Source organism: Protopterus annectens, chromosome 6.part1, assembly GCF_019279795.1.
Source record: "Protopterus annectens isolate FY-2018-M chromosome 6.part1, PAN1.0, whole genome shotgun sequence".
Classification (NCBI taxonomy): Eukaryota; Metazoa; Chordata; order Ceratodontiformes; family Protopteridae; genus Protopterus; species Protopterus annectens.
The window spans coordinates 433,110,622-433,133,546 of NC_056738.1; the positions used below are offsets into that span (position 1 = coordinate 433,110,622).

General features: G+C 40.4%; 1 protein-coding gene across 2 annotated transcripts in view; it reads left to right on the plus strand.

Annotated features, from left to right (window-relative positions):
- Positions 1 to 22,925, plus strand: part of PTPRN (protein tyrosine phosphatase receptor type N) — a 2,492,130-nt gene that overhangs the window by 579,082 nt on the left and 1,890,123 nt on the right. For both annotated transcript variants that reach the window (XM_044075862.1, XM_044075864.1), the window contains exon 3: positions 17,907 to 18,020. In XM_044075862.1, coding sequence (XP_043931797.1) covers positions 17,907 to 18,020 — 114 coding nt within the window. The remainder of the gene's footprint in view (positions 1 to 17,906; positions 18,021 to 22,925) is intronic.

The following is a 22,925-nucleotide window of genomic DNA, read 5'->3' on the forward strand; positions in this document are numbered from 1 at the left end:
GCAAATGTGCTTGAAGTCTCAAAATCCATTTTAGTTCAAGCCTTTCTCAAAAGTTAATTCATGTTACCCTTCCTAATATTGCTTCATAAAGGCTGCAAAACCATAAAGCTGAAAGTGTGCATTTTGTATTCAACAATGTGTTTTGCTAGCACATTCTGTAAATTGCTATTTTAATATCATAAAGGTGACCATAGAGCTTGTCCCTTAAACATTTCACTGTCTTTCCTATATAAAAACAATCACAATCATTGCAATTGGCTAAATATACTAAATTCTGAGTTTTGCAAGTCGCATGAAATCTAAGTATAAATTCAAAGTTCATGCTGGGATGTTTAAAATATTGAGACTTTGTGATAGTATCACACATCCTACATTTCATACAAGGGAAGGTGCCTAAAGGCAACCTCTCTAGGAATTTTCCACATTTATCCTTACATATCAATTGCTTCAAGTTCTTATTATTACAATAGGTGAAGCTAGGTGCCTCTCCTACAACATCAACAGTGTCCCTATCTACCATTATTAAATGCCAATTACGTTCAACTATGTCTCGCATAAGTGAATTATCATTGGCATATTTTGTAGTGAAACAAACCTTTTTGTCTCTTTTATTTTTAACAGCTCTGATAGTTCATCTGAAGAACAATCACGGGTGACAGTTGTAAGCACATCATTTCTAATGGTTCTTACCATTGTGCCAGCATAGCCCCTGTCATTAAATAGGGACTCTAGTGTATCAGCCTCAAGATATTGGTCATCCTCATCCCTACAGATTCTCTTAACTCTGTTAAACTGTCCCTTAACAATGGTGGAAAAAGCATGACGAGGATGCATGCTGCTAAAATTAAGCATACTATTTTTCCAGCAAGATTTATGGAAAAGGGAAGTCAATAGACCACCCATGTTACTTTTTTGAACAGTAACATCTAGAAAATCGATCTTATCAGCAGACATTGTCATCGTAAACCTTAAAAAACTTGTTGTAGATTCTAAATAAGTGATAAACTCTGTCAAGAGATGAATCCCTCCATCCCACAATAAAAAACATCCAAAAAACATCTATATAACTTGATATGTGGTCTATAAGCACTGTTAAACACATGCTGTGTCTCCCAATAGTGAACAACTAGGTTAGCATACTAGTTCGCACATGGGGTGCCCATGGCGACACCCCATTGCTGTAAATACAAATCCTGTGCATACAAAAAAACATTATTGGTTAGTATCAGCTCCAATAGCGTGCATGCTAACAACACCTTATCATTCACCATGTGGCATGCAGTTAAAAAATGTCTAACAGCTTCAATGCCATAATCATTGGGGATGGAGGTAAATAGACTCTTTACATCAAGTGTCACAAGTAAACAATCACTGATAGCATCATCATTCCTAAACATATCTAAGTCATCCAGGAATTGCATAGTATCCCTTAGAACAGTAGGAATGTCCCATACCAAGGGTCCTAATACACTCTCAACATAAATAGAGAAAGTTTCAGTGGCCCACCCACCTCCAGAGATGATCGGTCTCATGGGGGGGTTATGCAAAGATTTGTTTATTTTCAGAAGACCCTTGATATAAGGGATAACAGGATTATCAACACTTAAATAACGATACAGAGATTCATCTATCTGCCTACACATAAGTAAGTCATATAGAGTATCTCTAATATTCAAAGTTATGGCTTCATTTTGTGAATCATCATTCAATCTATAAGTCACATCATCATTAAGCATATCACGCATGGCTGCATCATAATCACCACTGTTTAACAGCAGCATGGCCCCACCCTTGTCGGCTGGTCTAATGGTAACATGTACATTATTTTGTGATAACTGTAAGGCATGTCTCTCATCTGAATTAATGTTGAAAAAGCCATGCTTATGTTCCTTACAAAAAGTCTTGTAAAAGTCTTTTTCACATACTTTTACAAACATTTCAACATGTGGTGGCAGTACAGGAGTAAACAAACTATTACTTTTAAAACTATTAAATTTGGGTAAAACATCCTTAAACATAAGTCTCAGGGCAACATTACGTGAAAACAACCTCAAATCAGTCAGTAAATCACGTATATTCATTCCAATGGATGGAATAAAAGTCAAACCTTTGTTCCAATGGATGGAATAAAAGTCAAACCTTTGTTCAAAAGTGAGAGTTCGGCATCAGAAAGTTCATGGTCCGACAAATTTATAACCAATTCTTTCTTGCTTATTTCCTCATTCTCCTGTTCGAATCAATCCTTTCTCCTGAGTACTTCCTCTTTCACCTCCCTCTGCTCCAGGATCGAGGTAGTGGCTGAACCCGTTGCTTCACTGACAACGGTAAAAAAGTTCCATAGATTGAGGCACAAAACACTTCGGTTTAGCCCCAGCTGCAAGGGCAAAATCATCTAATTGATTGGAAGGTGGAGTACATTCCGTATTCAACACTCAATGGCTAATTGCCGCCTGTGATGGAGCATTAGTAGAGGAAAAGTTCAAATTGACATCAGAAGCATTACCACATAGGGTGTTGTCTGAAGGTAAACCAGGCAACGAATGGTTAACAGATGCAGAATTTACTGGTGTAACTATATCGTGTCTATCTACAACATCAGGAGAGACACTATTATTATTATTGTTGTTGAACCTAGGCCACATGAAGACATTGCCAAGGCAAAAATCAGCATGATCCCTCAGCAGCTTACGCTGCTTAGTTTGTTGGAGTTTTCTCTCATACAGAGAGATATTCATGTAAACATTGTCCAACAGGTCATTATGTTCTTCACCAAGCTGTTGTGAAATGAATTCAGAGTATTGAGCTTCACTTTCGTCCTTTAATTTATCCTCCACTGGTTTAAAATAAGCAATGACTAACCTCATGTAATTGAAACCCAATTCAAGGTTCAATTGTTGCCATTGTTTTAAAAGTTCAGGATGAGAATCACCATAAGAGGGCATGCATAAAACTCGTATCCCTCTCGGAATGATATGAAAATGCAAGCATGCCTCCAAATGTCTATGCTGCTAAGTGTAACATTTCAACTTATATAGATTATCTTCAAAGACTCATATTTTAGTCTTAAATAATTGGAGGCTTACCGTTTGTTGCGGCGGCGACACTGCTTCTACATTATTGTCAAAATTCAGTGACAACAGTGGATTACCATTTGCAAGAAAAACACCATTCCATCTCTTAGATGAAGTTGCCATTCCGACATTCCCATCAGGTACAATATCAGCCTTATCAGCCATGTGTCCGCGTAGGTATAAAAAAAACAAAGCACAGAACAAACGAATACCAATGTGGTCCAAAAGTCTGTATGGTAAAAACAGCAATTCAAGAAAACAAAAACAAAACGACCACCAAGGCTGAAGCTTCCAGATTTTTTAATTAGTCTTGAAACAACAATAGCAGCATGAAAAAATAAGCGCTTTCACGTAGCGAACTATGCTTCATCAGATCCCAAATAACAAATCACAAAGACACAATTTATATATTATCTCCAATAGCTAAGACTATTAAACAATCAATTAATTAAACAATAAAATCATTGAATTAAATAAAAACAATTAATTAAGATAATAAAACAACAATCACCACTTTTTAAGACTTTTTGAGTTATTTTACACATTTAAAACTTTTATTATAGCTGGTCCTTTTAGAAAATATTTAACCTTTGAGAGTGCTTATATGTATTTGGTAACACTATGGGGCCACTCCTGAGAATCTTTCTGTGAGGTCACTTGTATTAGTATTAGTATTAATATTGCACAGTATATTTGGATGCCCTTTGTAAGGGTCTTAGAGTAGCTGGCTGGGGGGGTGTATGGTGGCAGTGATAACTACTTTATAGACTAGGCAGAAGGGGACACAGTGGGTGAATCTCTGCCAGTCTTTCTCAGGTGTGTGTGAAAATCAAATCTCACGATGTGTGTGTGTGTGTGTGTGTGTGTGTGTGTGTGTGTGTGTGTGTGTGTGTGTGTGTGTGTGTGTCAGCTACTTAGGGACATGAAGCATTCGTTTCATAGAGAGGGTGCTGGAGGACTTGGCTTGGACACTCAACTGAGGACTTAACCCTATAGCTGTATTAGTGGGGAGCCTTATTGGGGCCTGGAGGGAGACAGATATAAAGAGATCCAGACCTCAGACTGACTGTTCCCTGCATGCTCTTAACAGAAATTTTACTTGGTGCAATTGCACTGCATCTGAAAATAATGTGTGTATCCATTTGTATTCCAAATGAATGTCCCTCTCCAGTGTCAGTGGTGAGGATTAAGGCTCCTTGATTACGGGCCCACTGTGGGGACGCCATCTATTGGTGAGCAGTGGTGTGGATATTAATTGAAACCCTGTAGCCTGTAAGCAGTTGTCACTAAAGGTGTACTCTGAGCAGCCACAAAGTGGACATTCAGAGATTCATATCACAATAGTTTTATTTATTTACTTTTTATTATCTTAGTTTAGTCAGGGAAAGCAGGCAAGGATGTCAGCAGAGGATTATGGCAAGCTGACATGGAACCAGTTGGCTGAGATGTGCCAAGCCAAAGGACTGGTGCATGCCAACCTGACTAAAGGGGTAATGATTGCAGCCCTAATCACAGCTGCAGTACAGACCAGCAACCAGTCAGGAAAATGAAAAGGAAATGCTGACTCTTCGCCAGGGTCCTGGAGGTAATGGGGATGGGAGTAACCGTACTCCAGAAGTAATAAAGGTTAGTAAACTTCTTCCTCAGTAACAAGAGGGTGATAATTTTGATAGTTTTATTCATATATTTGAAAGAGTATGCAAACAGTATAATGTTGACCGAGGGTTCTGGGTACAGTTCCTCACCCCCTTACTCCATGGTAAAGCTGTAACTGCTGTTTCTAAATTGTCTGATACTGATTGCTTAAATTATGATACAGTTGAAAAATGTTTACTGGAATGTTTTAAGTTAACACCTGAAGCTTACAGAAAAAAACTTTTGTGAGCATAGACGCAAGGCACATGAAAGTGTATGTGATTATATTGCTGAACTAAGCACTTATTTTCATAGGTGGGTGAGTGGGTGTCAGGTCACCATTTTTCAAGGGCTGGCAGACCTTTTGGTGAGGGAACAAGCCCTTAGCACTTTGCCTGAGGACATGAGAATTTGGTTGGTAGACAGGGATTGCAACTTTGCAGATAAACTGGGAAAAAAAGGGGATCTGTACTTAGTAAGCAGGGCATCAATGCACAGGAAAGGGATACCCAGTGCTGCTCATGGATGTAAGGGAACCTATGATGGGCAGCCTAAATTGCCCCATCAGAGCCCACCAGTAACAAGGGAAGCTACTAGTTCAGGTGCATTGCCAGGATTAAGGGTTAAATGTTTTAAATATAACTAGTGAGGCCATGTAGCATATAGATGTCCATGGAGACAAGGTGGGAAACAAAAGCTGAGGGAGCCAGCAAGTGGGGATAACAGTGGTAAGTTGTCTGGAGACAACAGGGGTACCAAACTACCACCAGTTTTCTGTATCCTGTCTTGGTGGATGAAAAGCAGGCCACTGCCAAGATAGACACAGCCTCTGATGTAACCACTGTGAAGCCTACAGTGATTAAAGAGGAGCAGTGCTTGCTTTGGCAGTCCACTCCAGTCATATATGTTTGCCTTTGGCCAGGGTTCGCCTTGACTGGGAGGGTGGAAAATGAAGCAATCATGTAAATGTGTTTGAGATATCCCTGCAGATGTCTTGATAGGGAATGATTTTGATAATGCAGTCCCTTGTGTGCATGTAGTGGCACACAGGCTTGGAGACAGGCATGTGGGTCTGGTAGCCTGGGGGGTAATCCAGATGGAATGCACCTCTGTAGCCAAGGCTGATGATATATCTAATTCATGGAGGGAGCTCTCTTTAGTAATAAGCCTGAAGATGAGACACAACTGCTGGTAGGTACTGATGTTCCCTTGGACAGGGTGGCTGGCAAGGGCAGGGGTGAGTGGTAGTACCCAAGCTGACAGTGAGGCACTGATGTCAGAATGTACCAGACTTTCTGTGGAAGGGGAACTGGGACAAGTCACAAAGATAGAGTTGAGACAGGCTCAGCTGTCCGGACCTACATTACAAAGCTTGAGGGAGGTAGCTAAGGAGGTGCCTGATTCTCAAGGAAAAGGGGAATCTGTATACTGGAAGAAAGGGTTACTGTATAGAGAGTTGACCCCTGAGAGAGGGCTAGAAGGTGAAGTAACACAGCAGTTAAAAGTGCCCAGAACCTACCATCTGGCACTTCTGACCATAGCCTATGACATTTCTTTTGTAGGTCATATGGGCATAAAGTGCACCAAGAGATGTATTATGCACAACTTTTATTGGCCTGGGATTGCCAGTGATGTAACAGGGTACTGCAGGACCTGTGAGCAGTGCCAGAAAGTAGGCAAGGCAGGAGATAAGGTCAAAGCTCCTTTGATGCCTTTGCCTGTGATTGAGGAGCCATTTCAGAGGGTAGGTATGGATATTGTGGGGCCTCTGAGTACCTCAAGTTCCACATGGAAGAAGTATATCATAGTGTTACTAGATTATTCTACTAGATACCCTGAAGTGGTGGCTGTGTCCTCCATTGAGGCAGAGAAGGTGGCAAATGCTTTGCTAGAGATTTTTAGCAGGGTAGGTTTCCCAAAAGAAATATTGACTGACAGAGGTGCCAATTTCATGTCAGACTTGATGGCTTGTCTGTGGGAGTGCTGTGGGATGAAGCACTTAAAGACCACCCCCAGACTAATGGTCTTATGGAGAGGTTGAACTCTACACTAAAGACCATGTTACAGGAATTTGCAGACCAGTTTAAGAGAGAGTGGGGCAAATATTTGCCCTGTCTGTTTTCATACAAGGAGGAGCCCCAGAAATCCACAGGTTCTTCACCCTTTGATTTGCTGTATGGGCATAGGGTGAGGGGGCCTTTGCATTTTATTCCACATGAGTGGGAGGGTGAATGTTGTGGCATATGTTCTAAACCTCAGAACAAGCCTTAGGGTGCTCATGGGCTTGGCCTAGGAGAACCTGGCAGGAGCTCAACAGCAGAAAAAGGTCTGATATGACAAGAATGCTTGAGCCAGAGAGTATGCTATGAGACAACAAGTGACCATCAAAATGTAAATTAAAGGTCATGCTGCTAAACGCTAGGAGTCTAAACATGAAACTGCACTCATTGCAAACATTCTCCACCTTGGAAGAAGCTAACATTTGTGCAGTCACAGAAACCTGGTTCAAAGCTGCAGAGAACACCCCAGCCATACCAAGTTACTCATCCTATCATTCATAGAGACCCCAAACCATGGGCAGCAAAACAAAAGGAGGTGGAGTTGCAATATATATATATATAAGACACACACCTCTAGGCTGGTCAAACAGTATGATGCACAGGAAACACTCCAGGTGCAGTTAACAATTGACAAGACTCCTATTCAAATCATAGCTAGCTATAGCTCTCCAACTTTGACTCAAGGTGCCCACTCCACCTATCAGGACCTCTTCGAGTCTTCTATCAGAATTCAGCCATTTACCCTGATCCTGGGGAATTTTAACTATCCAGCCTTAGATTGGAAGAAATACTCATGCCAAAACACAAATTCCCAGAGATTTCTTGATTTCGTCAATGCAAATGCCTTGGACCAGTTCGTTGGCACCCCCACAAGAGGTGACAATATCTTGGACTTTGTATTAACCAACATGAGTAACCACTGCAGCATCCCTACAGTGTCATCACCCCTGGTAAGGCCCGACCACAAAGCAGTTACTTTCGAAGTCATCATCTCCCCTGACCCCCCCCCAGCTAGGGTCAAATCAAAAAACTTCTCCAAAGCTAATTACAACCCTCTGAGGGAAGGTATAAACAGCTTCGCAGCCCCCTCCCCCTCTATAAGAACTGGAACATATGTCCAAACCTACACCAAAGTACTGTATGAGCATTTATATAGCTGCATGGAATCAGGAATACCAGACAGATTTATGTCCCAGAGACTCCCCCTTTTGTAGAAGAGACTCCCTCTCCATGTAAAGCAGAGTACCTCATTAACCCTTTTTTAAGCGCAACATGATTAACTAGATGGGAAACAGAAAATGCACCTCTTCGATTCCACCTGTGTCCCTGCTGGGCAGTGGCATAGGTTGCTGACTTGTTATAACATGGGCTAAATTCTTGGCTAGGCTTGTAAGGGCCTCAGTGCAATAGCCTAGTAACTTCCTATGATCCTATGGTGCTTATTCCTGTCAGACAATAAGCTGCAGGCAGCATGGGAGGGACACTTCAAAGTGATAAGGAAGGTCAGTGATGTTAACTACAGGGTAGAACTGCTAGGCATAAGGCAGGGTCACAAATTGTACTATGTTAACACAATGAAGCCTTACCATGATAGGGAAGCCATTGTGCTAAGTGTTTGCAGTGGATGACAGGAGGAGTTTGAGGGTGATCTGGTGACTGATCTCCTCAGTGAGGCTTGGACTGACACCTCAGTTGAGGGGTAGCGGTGTCCCAGTGACTATCCCCCTACCTAGGTTTCAGAAATCTGAGCAGTGTTACAGGAGTTTTGTGACGTGTTCACTGGGAAACCAGGGTGCACCCAACTGGTGCAGTACCATGTGGATACAGGGCCCCAAATACCTATCAAGGAGACCCCTTACAGGGTGCCTGAGCAAGTCAGACAGATTATAGGGAGGAGATACAGGAGATGTTGGAAATGGGAGTAATCTGGGAATCCCACAATCCCTGGTCCTCCCCAGTGGTGCTGGTACCAAAGAAGGATGGCAACAGCAGGTTCTGTGTGGACTACAGAAGACTAAATAGTCACACAGAGTCAGATGCTTACCCCATACCTGATAGTTGAAGCCTTAGATAAGCTGGGTGGGGCTAAGTATCTGACCACTATTGATCTGACCAAGAGCTACTGGCAGGTGCCCTTGACTCCCAACACTAGAGAGGTCAGCCGTTGTGATTCCTTTCAGATTGTATGAGTTCATGAAGATGCCCTTTGGGATGAAAAATGCCTCAGTGACTTTCTAGAGTCTGGTAGATCATATCTTAGCAGGAGCAGGAGATTGTGGCCTTGCTTACCTGGATGATATTGCATGCTACAGCCATTCCTGGCAAGAGCACCTTCAGCATGTCAGGAAGGTGCTGGGCAGACTGCAAAGGGCAAGGTTGACCATTCAGCCCAGTAAGTGTCAGATGGGTATTGCAGAGGTCTCATACTTGGGACATTAAGTGGGGAGTGGTAAGATCAGGCCAGAGCCTGCCAAAGTAGAAGCCATTCTGGCATGGCCTGCCCCTGTTACGAAAAAGCATGTGAGGGCATTCTTAGGGAAAGTGAGGTACTATAGAAAGTTTTTTTCCCCAGTTATAGTACAATTGCTGCTCCCCTCACAGACCTGTTGAGGAAAAACAGGCCAGATAAGGTAGTGTGGACCCCAGCATGAGAACAGGAATTCCAGAAGCTTAAAGGAACTTTGGGAGGACCCCCTGTGTTAGCCAGTCCTGATTACAGCAAAGAATTTGTTGTTCGGGTGGATGCTTCAAACCATGGGGTGGAGACTGTACGTAGCCAGGTTTCCTCAGATGGAGAAGAGCACCCAGTGATATATCTCAGCTATAGACTCCAATCCAGGGAGAAATGTTATGCAGCTGTAGAAAAGGAGTGTCTAGTCACAGTATGGGAACTGCAGAAACTCCAGCCTTATCTGTATGGAAGGAATTTCACTGTAGTTACAGACCACAGTCCCTTAACATGGCTACATAAAGCCAGCCAGCAAAATGCCAAGTTATTAAGGTGGAGCTTAGGATTGCAGGCATATAACATGACAGTACAACACTGTAGTGGGGAAAGCAATGCCAATACAGATGGGCTCTCAAGACAGGGAATGGGGTACTATATTCCCAGATAAGCTTATTTCTCTCAAGCCGCATTTCTCAAGGGTCACTTGAGTCTTTGAGGGGGAAGAGAAGTGATGATATATTCTAGTGGTAGTATAGCTAGCTGGAGTTTTGTAAAGAATGATATTCTTTGAATTTCAAACTGATGTGCACAAGATGCTTGTGTTACAAATGTAGTGGAAGTGTATGGTATTTGAATATCAAACTGATATTTACAGATGTTTGTTACAAATGTATTAGGACTGTATGGCATTTAAATTCCAAACTGACTTGTACAGATGCTTATGTTACAAATGTATTAGAACTGTATGGCATTTGAATATCAAAATGTATTTGTAAAGTTGCTGGTGTTGAAACATGTACCAATAGTTTGTCCTGCTGGACAGAAAGAAAATATACATGCAGGTAGTAACTGATTAAATGTATATTCTGTAACGGAGAACACTGGAAGAGCAGAAGTTAGCCAGCTAACTTAGTTTAAGAAAAATAAGGGAAATGTAAATGAGCTGTTAAACCATTAGAATGGCATCCCACAATGATGAATAGGAGCAGAGATGGTAGGTTTGGAAGTTGCCATTATTTATTAGCTTCAGTAGAAAAAGGGGAAGTGCTGTGATTGTTTCTTGGCCTCAAGCCTGCCATAAACATTAAAAAATGTATATGCTAAAGTCTTTTCTCAGCTTCAAAAGGGATAGTGTGGGAACCTAGAGTCAAGTGACCAGATAAGGTCATTCTGCCAGCCCTGGAAGTAATATTTTGTTAGATATTACAGGGAGTAATCTCTTGAGTATTGAGTATTCTGTTTGGGAGTCTGACTAGAAAGACTGCTCATGTATTTCGTCTTGCCTTGCCCAAGTAAGTTATTAAGGAACAGTATTTTTTTAGATCATTCAGGAATATATAGCAAGATTAGTTTATTACTGTTTTTCTATATTTGTCTGAGTCTGTCCATCAATACTAGTTTTTATTATATTTCCTGTGATTTGAACTCTGTGGTTTGCTGCACAAATATATTCAGTATTTTCATGTTATTTTATTATTTATTATTAAATATATTTAAAACTTTTATTGCAGCTGGTCCTTTTAGTAACTATATAACCTTTGACATTGCTTATATTTATTTGGTGACACTGTGGGGCCACTCCTTAGAGTCTTGCTGTGAGGTCAACTACTACTATATTAGTATTAATATTGCACAGTATATTTGGATACCCTTTGTTAGGGCCTAAGAGTAGCTGGCTCAGGGAGTGTCTAGTGGTAGTGATAACTACATTATAGACTGGGCGGATCGGGGCACAGTGGGTGAATATGTGCCAGCCTTTCCAAGGTGCATGCATGTGTGTGTGTGTGTGTGTGTGTGTGTGTGTGTGTGTGTGTGTGTGTGTGTGTGTGTGTGTGTGTGTAAATCAAATCTCACATTGTCTGTATGCCAGCTGCTTGGAGCAGAGACACGAAGCACTGATTCAACAGAGAGGGTGCTGGAGGACATGGCTTGGACACTCAACTGAGGACTTAACCATATAGCTGTGTTAGTGGGGAACCTTATTGAGGCCCTGGAGGAGACAGATATAAAGTAATCCAGACCCTGGGCTGACTGTGTTCCCTGTGTGCTCTTAAGGGAAATTGTACTTGGTGCAGAGAGCTGCATCTGAAAATGCTGTGTGTGTATCCATTTGTATTCCAGTTGAATGTCCCTCTCCAGTGTAAGTGGTGGTGATTACTGGACTAGTGTGGGGATGTCATGAGCGGGATAGAGTTTCTATGTGGAGTAAGCAACACCACATGGACAAGTTCCATTTTTGAGCTATTATATACCAAGCAACAGTAATCCAAGCCATTGTGACATGAAGAACTAATGGCAAGCTGACAGACAATAGGAATTTGCCATTATACTTTACTTATTTTCCATGGACCTTGAGAAGGTATCTAACCACTATCATGGAATGGTTTGTGGAAGTGAAATATTATTGTTCCTGTATGTTAGTCAGTGCCTCTCTTTGTAGGTCAATAAAGATATTTCTTGTTTAAAAAAAGAAGGAATTGAATAATGTATGTAATGTTGCTTAGATGATATATTGCAATATTTCTGAAGCGTAATGTTTGTAACCATGAACTTATTAAACAGTTTGATTACTTTTGTATAAGTGTAAAATTGCCTGCATCACAAGTGATATTTCAATAAATGTGTTAAAAAAAGACTTGTGTCCACATTCTTGGTATTAAGTTGAAATTGTTCAGTGTAGTTATAGGACTTTGACAAGACTGTGCCTTCACTCTGTTGCTATTTGTGATTTTCATAGACATTAGCTGAGTTTGCAAATTATTAACTTTGGAGAAGTATGGATTGTATCTTGATTGTTTGCAGACATTTTTCTCCTGGCCTCAAATGTCTATGCCATCTGCAGTGTGCATACAAGAAGTTTGCTGCTGAATGTAAAGCAGTTGGAATTAAAATCAGTACCTACAAATCAGAGGTCATGGATCTGTCCTGGAAAAGAACAGAGCATTTTAAATGGGAAACTGGGGTAGTAGAACAGGGAGGAACTGTGATCATGGTCTATTTAAACTTTTATATCTGATGCATGGTCCTTAGAAAAGCAGAAGTAAAAACACAGCAGATTGAAATTAATTTTGCTGCTTTATTAACAAACTTACAGCATTCAAAAATAGCAAACATGGTTTCATTTAGATACATGTCATCAGGCATATGGAAGCATTACACACAGTACATTTTATTTAGATTAAAAAAGTTCAGCCTACACTTTAATGATACAATATGATACTTTTGCAGCTAAAAATAATCCTGGGAACATCATCCAGTTTCAGATTTTTATTGTTAATGTCTGGTAGTTCATTATGTATTTGGAAGACATAAGATTTTATTTGAAAAATCCATTATGCTTCACATTTCTTAAATGTACTGGTAAGATCACCTGTATTTTTTTTTTCCCTTAGGCCTAAGTACATGTTTTCCACCCCTGTCAAACTGAATGAGGCTGTAGAATTTTAAACATTGTATCTTCTTTATAGTACATGTTTCTCTACAGTTCACTCATAACCTGTGATAGATTTTGTATTTTTAAATATGTGGCAGTATCTCCTGGTGTAGAAGGCACCATGCAAATGGGTAACTTAATATAAAATAACTTTTTGAACAGGAAGTGAATTAATGCTCCTTAATTGCGAGTCCTATACTTATAAAACATCTGACAGCAAAACTAAAGGAGAAGAGATAAACTTTTTTTTTTCTTGGGGGCTTTCACCTCCCATGTAGGTACTGTACCTCCATTACTCTATATTAACTCTAAGATCATTTTTCCTTTTCAAAAACTTTTTAAAAAGGGAATACTGTGAGACACACATAGCTTATCTAGGACTCAGTGTGTGTAAGTCCCCTTTTTCAAACATTCATTTTCACTATTCCAGGGTTCATGCTTATGAGACTTGTAATTTAAAAGTGCTACCAAGAATTAGTTAATATGAAATGTTTTAAGCTCACCAGATGCAAGTCTTTTGCTCTCAATCCATCCGTTAATCCATTTTCAGTATTTGCATTATTTATTTCTGGGTTATGTGTATCTCAGCCTTTGTTTTGGCAAACAGTAAATGGAAGTCACGGGCTGTCCTAGATGGAGCATCAGTCCATTTCAGGATACATGCATATTTGTGTGCACATTGCATACACACTAGTTGCAGTTTGGAACATTCCCAATGTGCTTACTAGCATGTCTTCGGGGTGTAGGGGGTGCCAGACATCCCAGAGAAACCCCATGTGGACACAGAGAGAACATGCAGATTGCATGCAGAAGGTACCTTACCAATGAGCTGAACTAAATGGCCAATCACTAGAGGCAACAAAGCTAAGCTCTACTTTGTGTCTAAAACATATAAATTGCCACACCAATATATTTCTATGATGTTATACATTTCCATTTTGGAGGCTTCTAAAGGCATTCTAACCAATGAATCCTGCTGTGTCCTGCCTCTGTAATGGCTTATATTAAATGCACTTACTAGTGCATAAAATGTTTTAATACTTTGCCTTTTAAAAAGCCAGTGTTTGTTCTGTATGGAATGATTAGCTCAGATGAACCATAGAACTTTTTTGTCCATTTTGTGATTGTGTACAAATTCACTGGATATCTCCTTGTATAAGCAGCATCAGTGCCAGTCGTGATTGTGTACAAATTCACTGGATATCTCCTTTTGTAAGCAGCATCGGTGCCAGTCGTGATTGTGTACAAATTCACTGGATATCTCCTTTTATAAGCAGCATCAGTGCCAGTCGTGATTGTGTACAAATTCACTGGATATCTCCTTTTATAAGCAGCAGCGGTGCCAGTCGTGATTGTGTACAAATTCACTGGATATCTCCTTTTGTAAGCAGCATCAGTGCCAGTCGTGATTGTGTACAAATTCACTGGATATCTCCTTTTGTAAGCAGCATCGGTGCCAGTCGTGATTGTGTACAAATTCACTGGATATCTCCTTTTATAAGCAGCATCAGTGCCAGTCGTGATTGTGTACAAATTCACTGGATATCTCCTTTTATAAGCAGCAGCGGTGCCAGTCGTGATTGTGTACAAATTCACTGGATATCTCCTTTTGTAAGCAGCATCAGTGCCAGTCGTGATTGTGTACAAATTCACTGGATATCTCCTTTTATAAGCAGCATCAGTGCCAGTCATGATTGTGTACAAATTCACTGGATATCTCCTTTTATAAGCAGCAGCGGTGCCAGTCGTGATTGTGTACAAATTCACTGGATATCTCCTTTTGTAAGCAGAATCAGTGACAATTGTGATTGTGTACAAATTCACTGGATATCTCCTTTTGTAAGCAGCATCAGTGCCAGTCCTGTAATTTTAACAGCAGAGTTATGCAGCTGCTAGTGTAACGTAAATCAAAGAATGTATATACCCTCTTTAATTAAACTTTCTACACATGGTATTATGTTGGTTAATCTTGTTCGGTTTGCTTGAACGGATGTAGTTATTTATTTTATTATAATTTTTGTAGCATGTTAGCCCCACTAGAAATGGGCACTCTTTTTAGGGGAGACCTGAGACTGTATTGATACTGTCTGAAGTTAATTTGGTGAAAGCACCAGAGAAAATTCTTTGTCTTTTTTTTCAGCACATGAGATCTTTAACATCTACCTGAGCTACTAGCAACTTCGGCATAAATGTAAACAGTGGGGAACAGAAGTGTAGCTGGCTGAACCAGTGTTCTGTGCCAGTCCCATGAATTGTAAACCACCCCCAGCTTGTCAAGTGAGCAGCACCTGGCTACCTCCAATATGGCAGTCGGTCCACAACCTAGCTCTTCAAAAAAGAAAAAAAATGATGAGCCCAAATGTCTTTCTGCATTGGCATTTTGTTAAAAAGAGAGCTCTTGATTCCCCTAACACTTTGTGCCCAGGGCAGTTGCCTTGCTTGCCCCACCCTTGCTACATTACTGGTGGGCAGTGTTATATTAGGCTATTAAAATTAAGTATCTAATCATGCGACATTCAGTAAAACACTCATAAACAGCATATAATATTACATTAGGATCTGGACATTCTGTACTTGATGACTGATTATTCAGGACAAGAGCCATGATTTTTTTCTGATTCAGGTCAAGTGAATACAAATGAATTCAATCTCTGGTTACACACTGACAAACAGTAAACATATGATATTTGTACACTAAGGAAATATAAAAAAACTTTAAAGTAATGCTTTCACCAATGGTAATGAATTCAGTTATAAAGACCTGAGACCTTGAAAGGTAGCAAAGGTCATATTTATTGTATGTGCCCTTATCCTTATGGCTGACCAAAGTCTGCTGACCAGCCTTTTAACAAATGATAGCTGGTTTAATCCATAAGTTTATTAAATACTTCATCCTCTCTAGAATTTAAATTGCCTTATTTTTAAGTAACATCATGATTATAGAAAACTGTTGCTTCAAATTTACACTCCACAGAAAGGAACAGAATTAACATAGAATTGTTAGTTCAATAATAATAAATAGTAATGTTTTTGGTTTATAGTACATTGGTGTCTGCAGAACTCCAGTATGAGTTAAAGAAAAGAGGTGCATCAGAACAGCTTGTGAAATAAGGGGTCTCAGCTTTTCTATAGTAACTAATGTAGCACATTGTAGTGACATTACTACAAGAGAGAAACTGAAGATCACCTAAGCAATGAGACAAACACTATTTTTTGAAACTCTGAATGTGTAATCATTGACACATTCAGTGGCTGAACCTGCACAGGAAACATATTTAAACGTGGTCTATCATAAAGTCAGTCCAGTCTAATCTATTTCATACACAGATAAATAGATATGCTATTGAGCCATGGTGGGGCAGCGGTAGTGTTGTTGCCTCACAGCAAGAGGTTCTCCCATTCGATTCTCTGCTGGAGCACCTTCTGTGTGGAGTCTGCATGTCCTCCCCGTGGTCGAGTGGCGTTCGAAAGACTTGCGTAGAATGGGCATGCCTTTGTTGAAGATTGGGCATCGAGCTGGCACCTCGGCAACCGTAAAAAAAATCTACTGCCTATCATTAGCAGACCAGAGTTCCGCTGTGGCGACCCCTAACCGTGAAAAGCTGAAAGAGGAACAACTTTAGTACAGTGTAGTATGGCATCAAGTATAACTTTTCATAGAGGTAGATGGTGGCAGGATTTAGTAGTTAGAACTTTTTAGATGATCCTAAAGTAGAAATGTTTAAGATTAGAAGTAGTATTTGTTGTGTTGATTGTAAAGGCATACCACAAAGATTTTCATCTTTTCCAAATATGTTTAAAATGTGTCACATGAAGTAATGTGTTTCTTGTTCTGTTTCATGTGCAGTGGTGTCATAAGCATGACGGTGCTTGTCTTAAATGAAACTGTTTGCTGTTTTGCAGTGCTGTGATTTAGATGATCCATCCATCTACTAGAGCAATGAAATTTATGCTGACTGGGTCTCTCTTTCTGGCTTGTGAAACATTTCAGTGCCACCATGCACTAGTTACAGAGAACTGACCACTTCCTTGTCCCTGATGGTCAACCCGGCATTGACCACTCACTTCCACCATTTCTTGTTAAGCAGTACCAGTACCTGAGCATCTATCTGAACATCAGGTCATCTTGGATGCAGTCAGGGCTTTATCCCTCTGTGCCAGAGAGCCGAGCTACATGTGTTTGTTATTTAAATGCAGTTACTAAAGCAGATAACTTATTAAGCTACTTTTATTTTCTGTGAAGCCCATCTTATTTTTCTGCAGCTGCACAGACAAGGTAAACAGATTGTGCAAATGACACATTGATATGCATTTAGTTGTAGAAAGATTTGAACCAGTGACTTTCTCATTGTTAGTGTGTTGTAATCCAATACCAGTATAAGCTGTATGAATATCTGTTGTTTGAGAAACTAGATGATGAAAAAGAATCTTTAATAGTTGTATTTTTATATCTGAAAGATAGGAATGAAGTTTTAATACAGTTTAATGTTTCTACATTAAAAATAATTATGCGTTACAAAAAGATGAAGAGGCATCTTGTTAGTGGTGTTTCCCTTGGTATGGGGTAAGAGGTAGCTGTAATTATTATAATTTAGTATGCTTCGTTTCTGTAACAACATTCCCTCTCTGAAAAATTCATTTTGTCTTTGCGCATGTTTAATGTGAGTAGGTAGCCAGCTCTGTTGCTGCTGTTTAGTCAAATCCAGCTGTTTGTGACCTTGAGGACTTTAACACACCATGCTTGTTTACCAAGAAGTTTCTTTAAGTTTTTGCATATTAATTTTCATTTCTTCAGTAATGCTGTTTTTCCACCTTAGCATTCACTGCTCTCTTCTTTTGCCTTTGATCTTTCCCAGCATCAGTGTCTTATCTAGTTAATCCAATTTTCTAGTAAATGCCAGGCATATCAGGGCATAGCAAATGACATGGCAATTCTGTAACTGATGGAAGACTGCATTTCTAGGAATCTGAGATGTAATAAAGCATTGCAGTTTATGGGAGGTAGGAGTCTTGAAAATAATGAATTTCTTTCTTTTTAGATGGACTTTTTGGACACTGCCTAGAAGCCTCATCCCGTAACAGGATCCAATACCACCTTTCTGCTGATGTTTTACAGCGACTGCGGGAGGTCTTAAAGCAGTTAATGCTACAAGGTATGGTGAAAAAAGCAGGTATTGTACTATAAAGTGTCCCATGTACTTATAAATATATTTTTAGTTATTCGTCTTCCTGTAATCCTCAAGCACACATTGCCAGTTTCAGAAGCAGCTATTTATGTGATGTGGGCAGGTCACTGCTGCCAGTCTCCTTAAATTAGGGCAATTCTGTCGTTATTTTAGATCTTTGCCAAATTATCAAAAATGCCGGGCATCAAATAGGCTGTTTGAAACTTGGCCACCTTTTGTGGATGTTCTGACATATTGCTTGCATGGTGGTGATGATAACTGCAGAGTTATTACTGCTAACATCCTCATAAAGTTAAATATGTAGCACAGCCATAAAGTGTAACCAGAATGTGAGCCACAGATTTGAAATATGTGGTGATTTGATGTATTCTAAATTCAAAATTCTGTAAGTTTTTTAAAGTTACTTCTGAGTGCCATTCTTCTCTTGATTTCTTTCCATTTCTGTATTTAATAACATGCGTTAGTTAGCCAAATGGTGGAGAGAATAACCAATTTATTTTACTAAAATCAAACTGCAGGGCAGTAAAATTCAATGGATCTTAAACACAATATGACTTTGAAATGCAATGAAAAATAAAGAGATACATGTCATGTTAGCTGATCTGTGAAGAGGCGTTTTACAGTTTGTAACATTCCAAGAAAACAAAACCAAGACGACCACCAGGGCTGAGGCTTCCAGATTTTTTAATTAGTCTTGAAACAACAATAGCAGCATGAAAAATGGATAAGTGCTTTCACGTAGCGAACTACACTTCATCAGATCACAAATAAATCACAAAGACACAATTTATATATCATCTTCAGTAGCTAAGACTATTAAATCAATTAATTAAACAATAAAAGCACTGAGTTAAATTAAATTAAAACAATTAATTAAGATAATAAAACAACAATCACCCCTTTTTAAGACTTTTTGACTTTTCTATTACGTCATGGTCTCCTTGGTTTTGTTTTCTTGGATTGTTGTTTTTACCATACAGACCTTTGGACCACATTGGTATTCGTTTGTTCTGTAGTTTGTAACATTAGGGATTTGTTCTTCCAATACCCTGGGCTCTGCATATCAGGGATTTTGTTTGAGGAACACATGCTTTTGATTGACACACATTGCAATACCACATGCTGAACTAGGTGAGTGATTTCAGTCCTCATGATTCCCAGTTTCTGCAGTCATACAGAATTGAACACAGCATAGACAGAGAAACAAAGATGTAAAAGTTTTTTACCTACCTTGCTTACAGGAAAATCCTTCCCCAGACAATAGATGGAAAGACCATACTGACCAAAGGGACAGCAGGATGGTAAGAAGAACCTGCTGCAGAAAGCCTCCTTTCAAATCAGTTGACAGCATGGGTACATATAGGTTCATAGGTAGGTACTAGGCTATTGGCCCTAGGGTGTATACAAGCCTAGCCAAAAAGGTGCCCTGGCTTTTGCCACCAAAGAAAATTATTTTCCTGTACCCCTGTCAAGCAGAGCCACAGAAGTGATCCCTGGGGTGAATTTCCTATTACCCATCCAATCATCAAGATTTTTCTTGAAGATTGTAATGAGGATCTCTGTTTGACATAGATAGGTAGTCTGTTCTAGGGTACGGAAGTCTCTGGGACAGGAATCTATACCTCCAGCATGTTCTGTTTATTGTGGTGACAAGGTTTAGGTATCCTAGAGCGTGTAGCTCGGAGGGATTGGGATTTCTTTAAGTGGAGCATGTCAAACAGCTATGGGTTTGACATAGCTTTGTATGTTAGGCAGAGATCGCCTCTGAGTAGGCGATATGCGACAGAGTAAAGCTGGAGTTTTTTGAGACAGTCTGCGTAGGGCATCTGAGGCCAGTAATCCTCTTTGTGAGGTATTTCTGTGGCCTTTACAGTTGTAGATGTCTTGTGAGGTACATACCAAAATGGGCGTTGTACTCTATAATGGGTCTAATGAGTGATTAGTAGAGGGGAACAATGACCTCTTTTTTTCTGGATGAGAAACCTTTTGTGATGAAGTGTGCCACATAGAAGGATTTCCTGACCACTGTGGCGATGTGATTATCAAAGGAGAGACTACTGTCCACCTGTGTCCCAAGGTCTCTTATCACACTTTCGGTGTTAAGTAAACTACCGCTTATGTGGTAGTTCATGGGTGCAGAGTTTTTACCAAAGGGGATGACAATGCACTTTTTGGCATTGAGCTTGAGGCCATGGCTTTGACACCAGGCATCTGTCTCAGTGATGCCCTTTTGTAGGATGTCCACATCATTAGGAGTTTTGATTATGGCTCCTAGTTTGCAGTCATCTGCAAACTTAGTTAGCCAAAGACCTTCTGTGTTAGCCTGTACTTCAGAGAAGTAGATACCAAACAGGAGAGGACCCAGGACTGAACCCTGTGGTACTCCATTTGTCACTGGTCTGAAGTGTGATTTGGAGTCTGCTACTTTCACAGTGTGGGTTCTGTCAGTAAGCCAGTTGGCAACCCATCTTGTGACATAGGGATTTATACCTAGTTTAGTGAGTTCATCTATAATTCCAGAGTGGGGGATGGTGTCGAACTCCTTGGCGAGATCTAGATAGGCTGTGTGAACCACCTTACCCTCATCTGTGGCTTTGGTGACTGCTTCAATGAAGTCTATCAGGTTTAGGAGACAATGTCTGCCTATTACAAACCTGAACTGTGTGGGGTCCAGAGTTTGGAGATCTCCAATGTCTTTGTTTGAGTTCCATGATGATATGTTCCATGGCCTTGCAGACCAGGCTCGTCAGGCTAATGGGGAGGTAGTTCTCAGGGTCTGTCGTGGCTCCCCCTTTGTAGAGTGGGATAACCGTCGCAGTGCATCATTCAGTGGGCACAAAGCCTGAGGTGAGGCTATGACTGAAGATGGTACTTAGGTGGGGTACCAGTTCATTCTGTAGTTTGTGTAGAAGGCAGCCTGGGATGTTGTCAGGTCCCATGGATGCTGTGTTCTTGGCTTTGGAGAGTGAGGTTTTTACCTGTGCAGCTGTGATTACAGGAACTTTGCATTCTTCCAGTATAGAGTTGGGCCCTTCAGAGGGTGAGAGGGGGGTAAAGTTAGCACTGAATCTATCTGCCAGGATGTTGGCAATATCAGTTGATTCTGTATATATAGTGCCATTATGCTGTAACTCAGAGCAAATCTGAGGGTTGCTATTGAGATTCTTGACATAGCTATAGAATGATTTGTGGTTGTCTTTAGAATCAGTGGCAGTTTTGTTTTCATAACTAACTTTGGAGGATTTTATGAGGGATCTCAGCTTCTTACTGAGGCTGACCAGAGAGTTCCTCCAATCATGGGATTTTACTCTTTTTTGCAACAATTTCTTTCTTCTGTTGTAGAGTTTGTTTATGGCAGAAGACCACCAGATTGGCTTCCTTTTTTTTGGAGGATAGCATCTTGGTTCTGTTAGGGATAGCATGATCCATGCACTCATGTAAGTGCTTATAAAGTGCATTTGTGTAGGATTCAGCAGTCGTACCTCTATTGTCCATCTGCATGGGTGTCGTGAAGTTTGCCACTTCTGTCTTAAGAAGCATGAAGTTGGCTTTGGAGAAATTTTTTATGGTTGTTTTCCTAATGGGGGTGTGAGGGTGAGAGCAGGATGTGGATGTCTAGGGTGATTAGCTTGTGGACAGATCTGACCAATGAGGAATTGACCTCTGGTGTGGAACACCGGTTGTCCATGTTGGTGATGACCAGGTCTAGGATATTACTGCCCCTGGTGGGGGTGTGGATAAGTTGATCCAAGGTTTTGGAATTGATGAATTCCAGAAAACGTTGAGCAAAAGAGTTAGTACATGAGTAGTTTTCCCAGTTAATGGTGGGGTAGTTGAAATCCCCCATTATTAGGGTGTTGGGTCATACCCTAATATTTTTTAGTGTATCAAGAAAAGAGGAGTGGGAATCCTGGGGCATGGTGGGAGGTCTGTAGCAAGCTACAATCTGGATTGTGGTCTTGCCCAGAGTTAATTGAACTTGGATAATCTCGGATGCATTATGCTGAGCAACTAGCTTGGAGGTGTGGATATCCTTAATGAATATGGACATGCCTCCACCTTTAGTGTTTCGGTCCAGGTTAGGTGGCCGAAAGGTGTGGTATGAATTATAGCCTGGCAATGCAGGGGTGCTCTCTGGAGCTTTGAACCAGATCTCTGTCACTGCACAGATGTCGATGTTCTCCATTTTAAGGAGTGCCTCGAGTGAGTGCATTTTGAGGTTTAGACTTCTAGCATTGAGTAGCATTACCCTCAGATTTTGCTTGCTTGTACCTGTTACGGTGGTGAATTTGTCATTTGAACCTTGCCTAAAAAGGCACTATAGGGGTGGCAAGAGCCTTTGCCAGTATCCGTCATACTTAACTTTCCCATCCACAATAAAACAAAGTTTGTCTGTGTCCATATTCATGAGCAACTTCGATCTAAGAATGGGAAACAGAAAATTTACCGCAGGAGTGCCCCCTGTACTCCTGATGGACAGAAACAGCTCCTAAATATTTTATCCTATGCATGGATCCCCTCAAATTATATATGGTATAGTCCCAGTTATTCTCATTAGGTGTAATATATAATTATCGACCATGGGATAGGGGAGGCCAATCTAACACCAAATGCGATAGGTTAATTTGAGCACAAAAAGGAAACTGAACCTATATGGGAAGTGCATAACAGTTTTGAGATCTTTCTGAAAAGTAATGATTAAACCTCACTTGAAAGTCAGAGATGGAGGATGACTGAAAGGCAAGGGATTAAAAGGTTGGATCCTGAAGTAGTGAGCTGCAGAAGGAGGACCGACACATGGAATTAATGTCCAGTCAATAATGACTGGTAAAAAGTGTGAACCAATGACCAAGTAGTCGTGGAACAATTGTC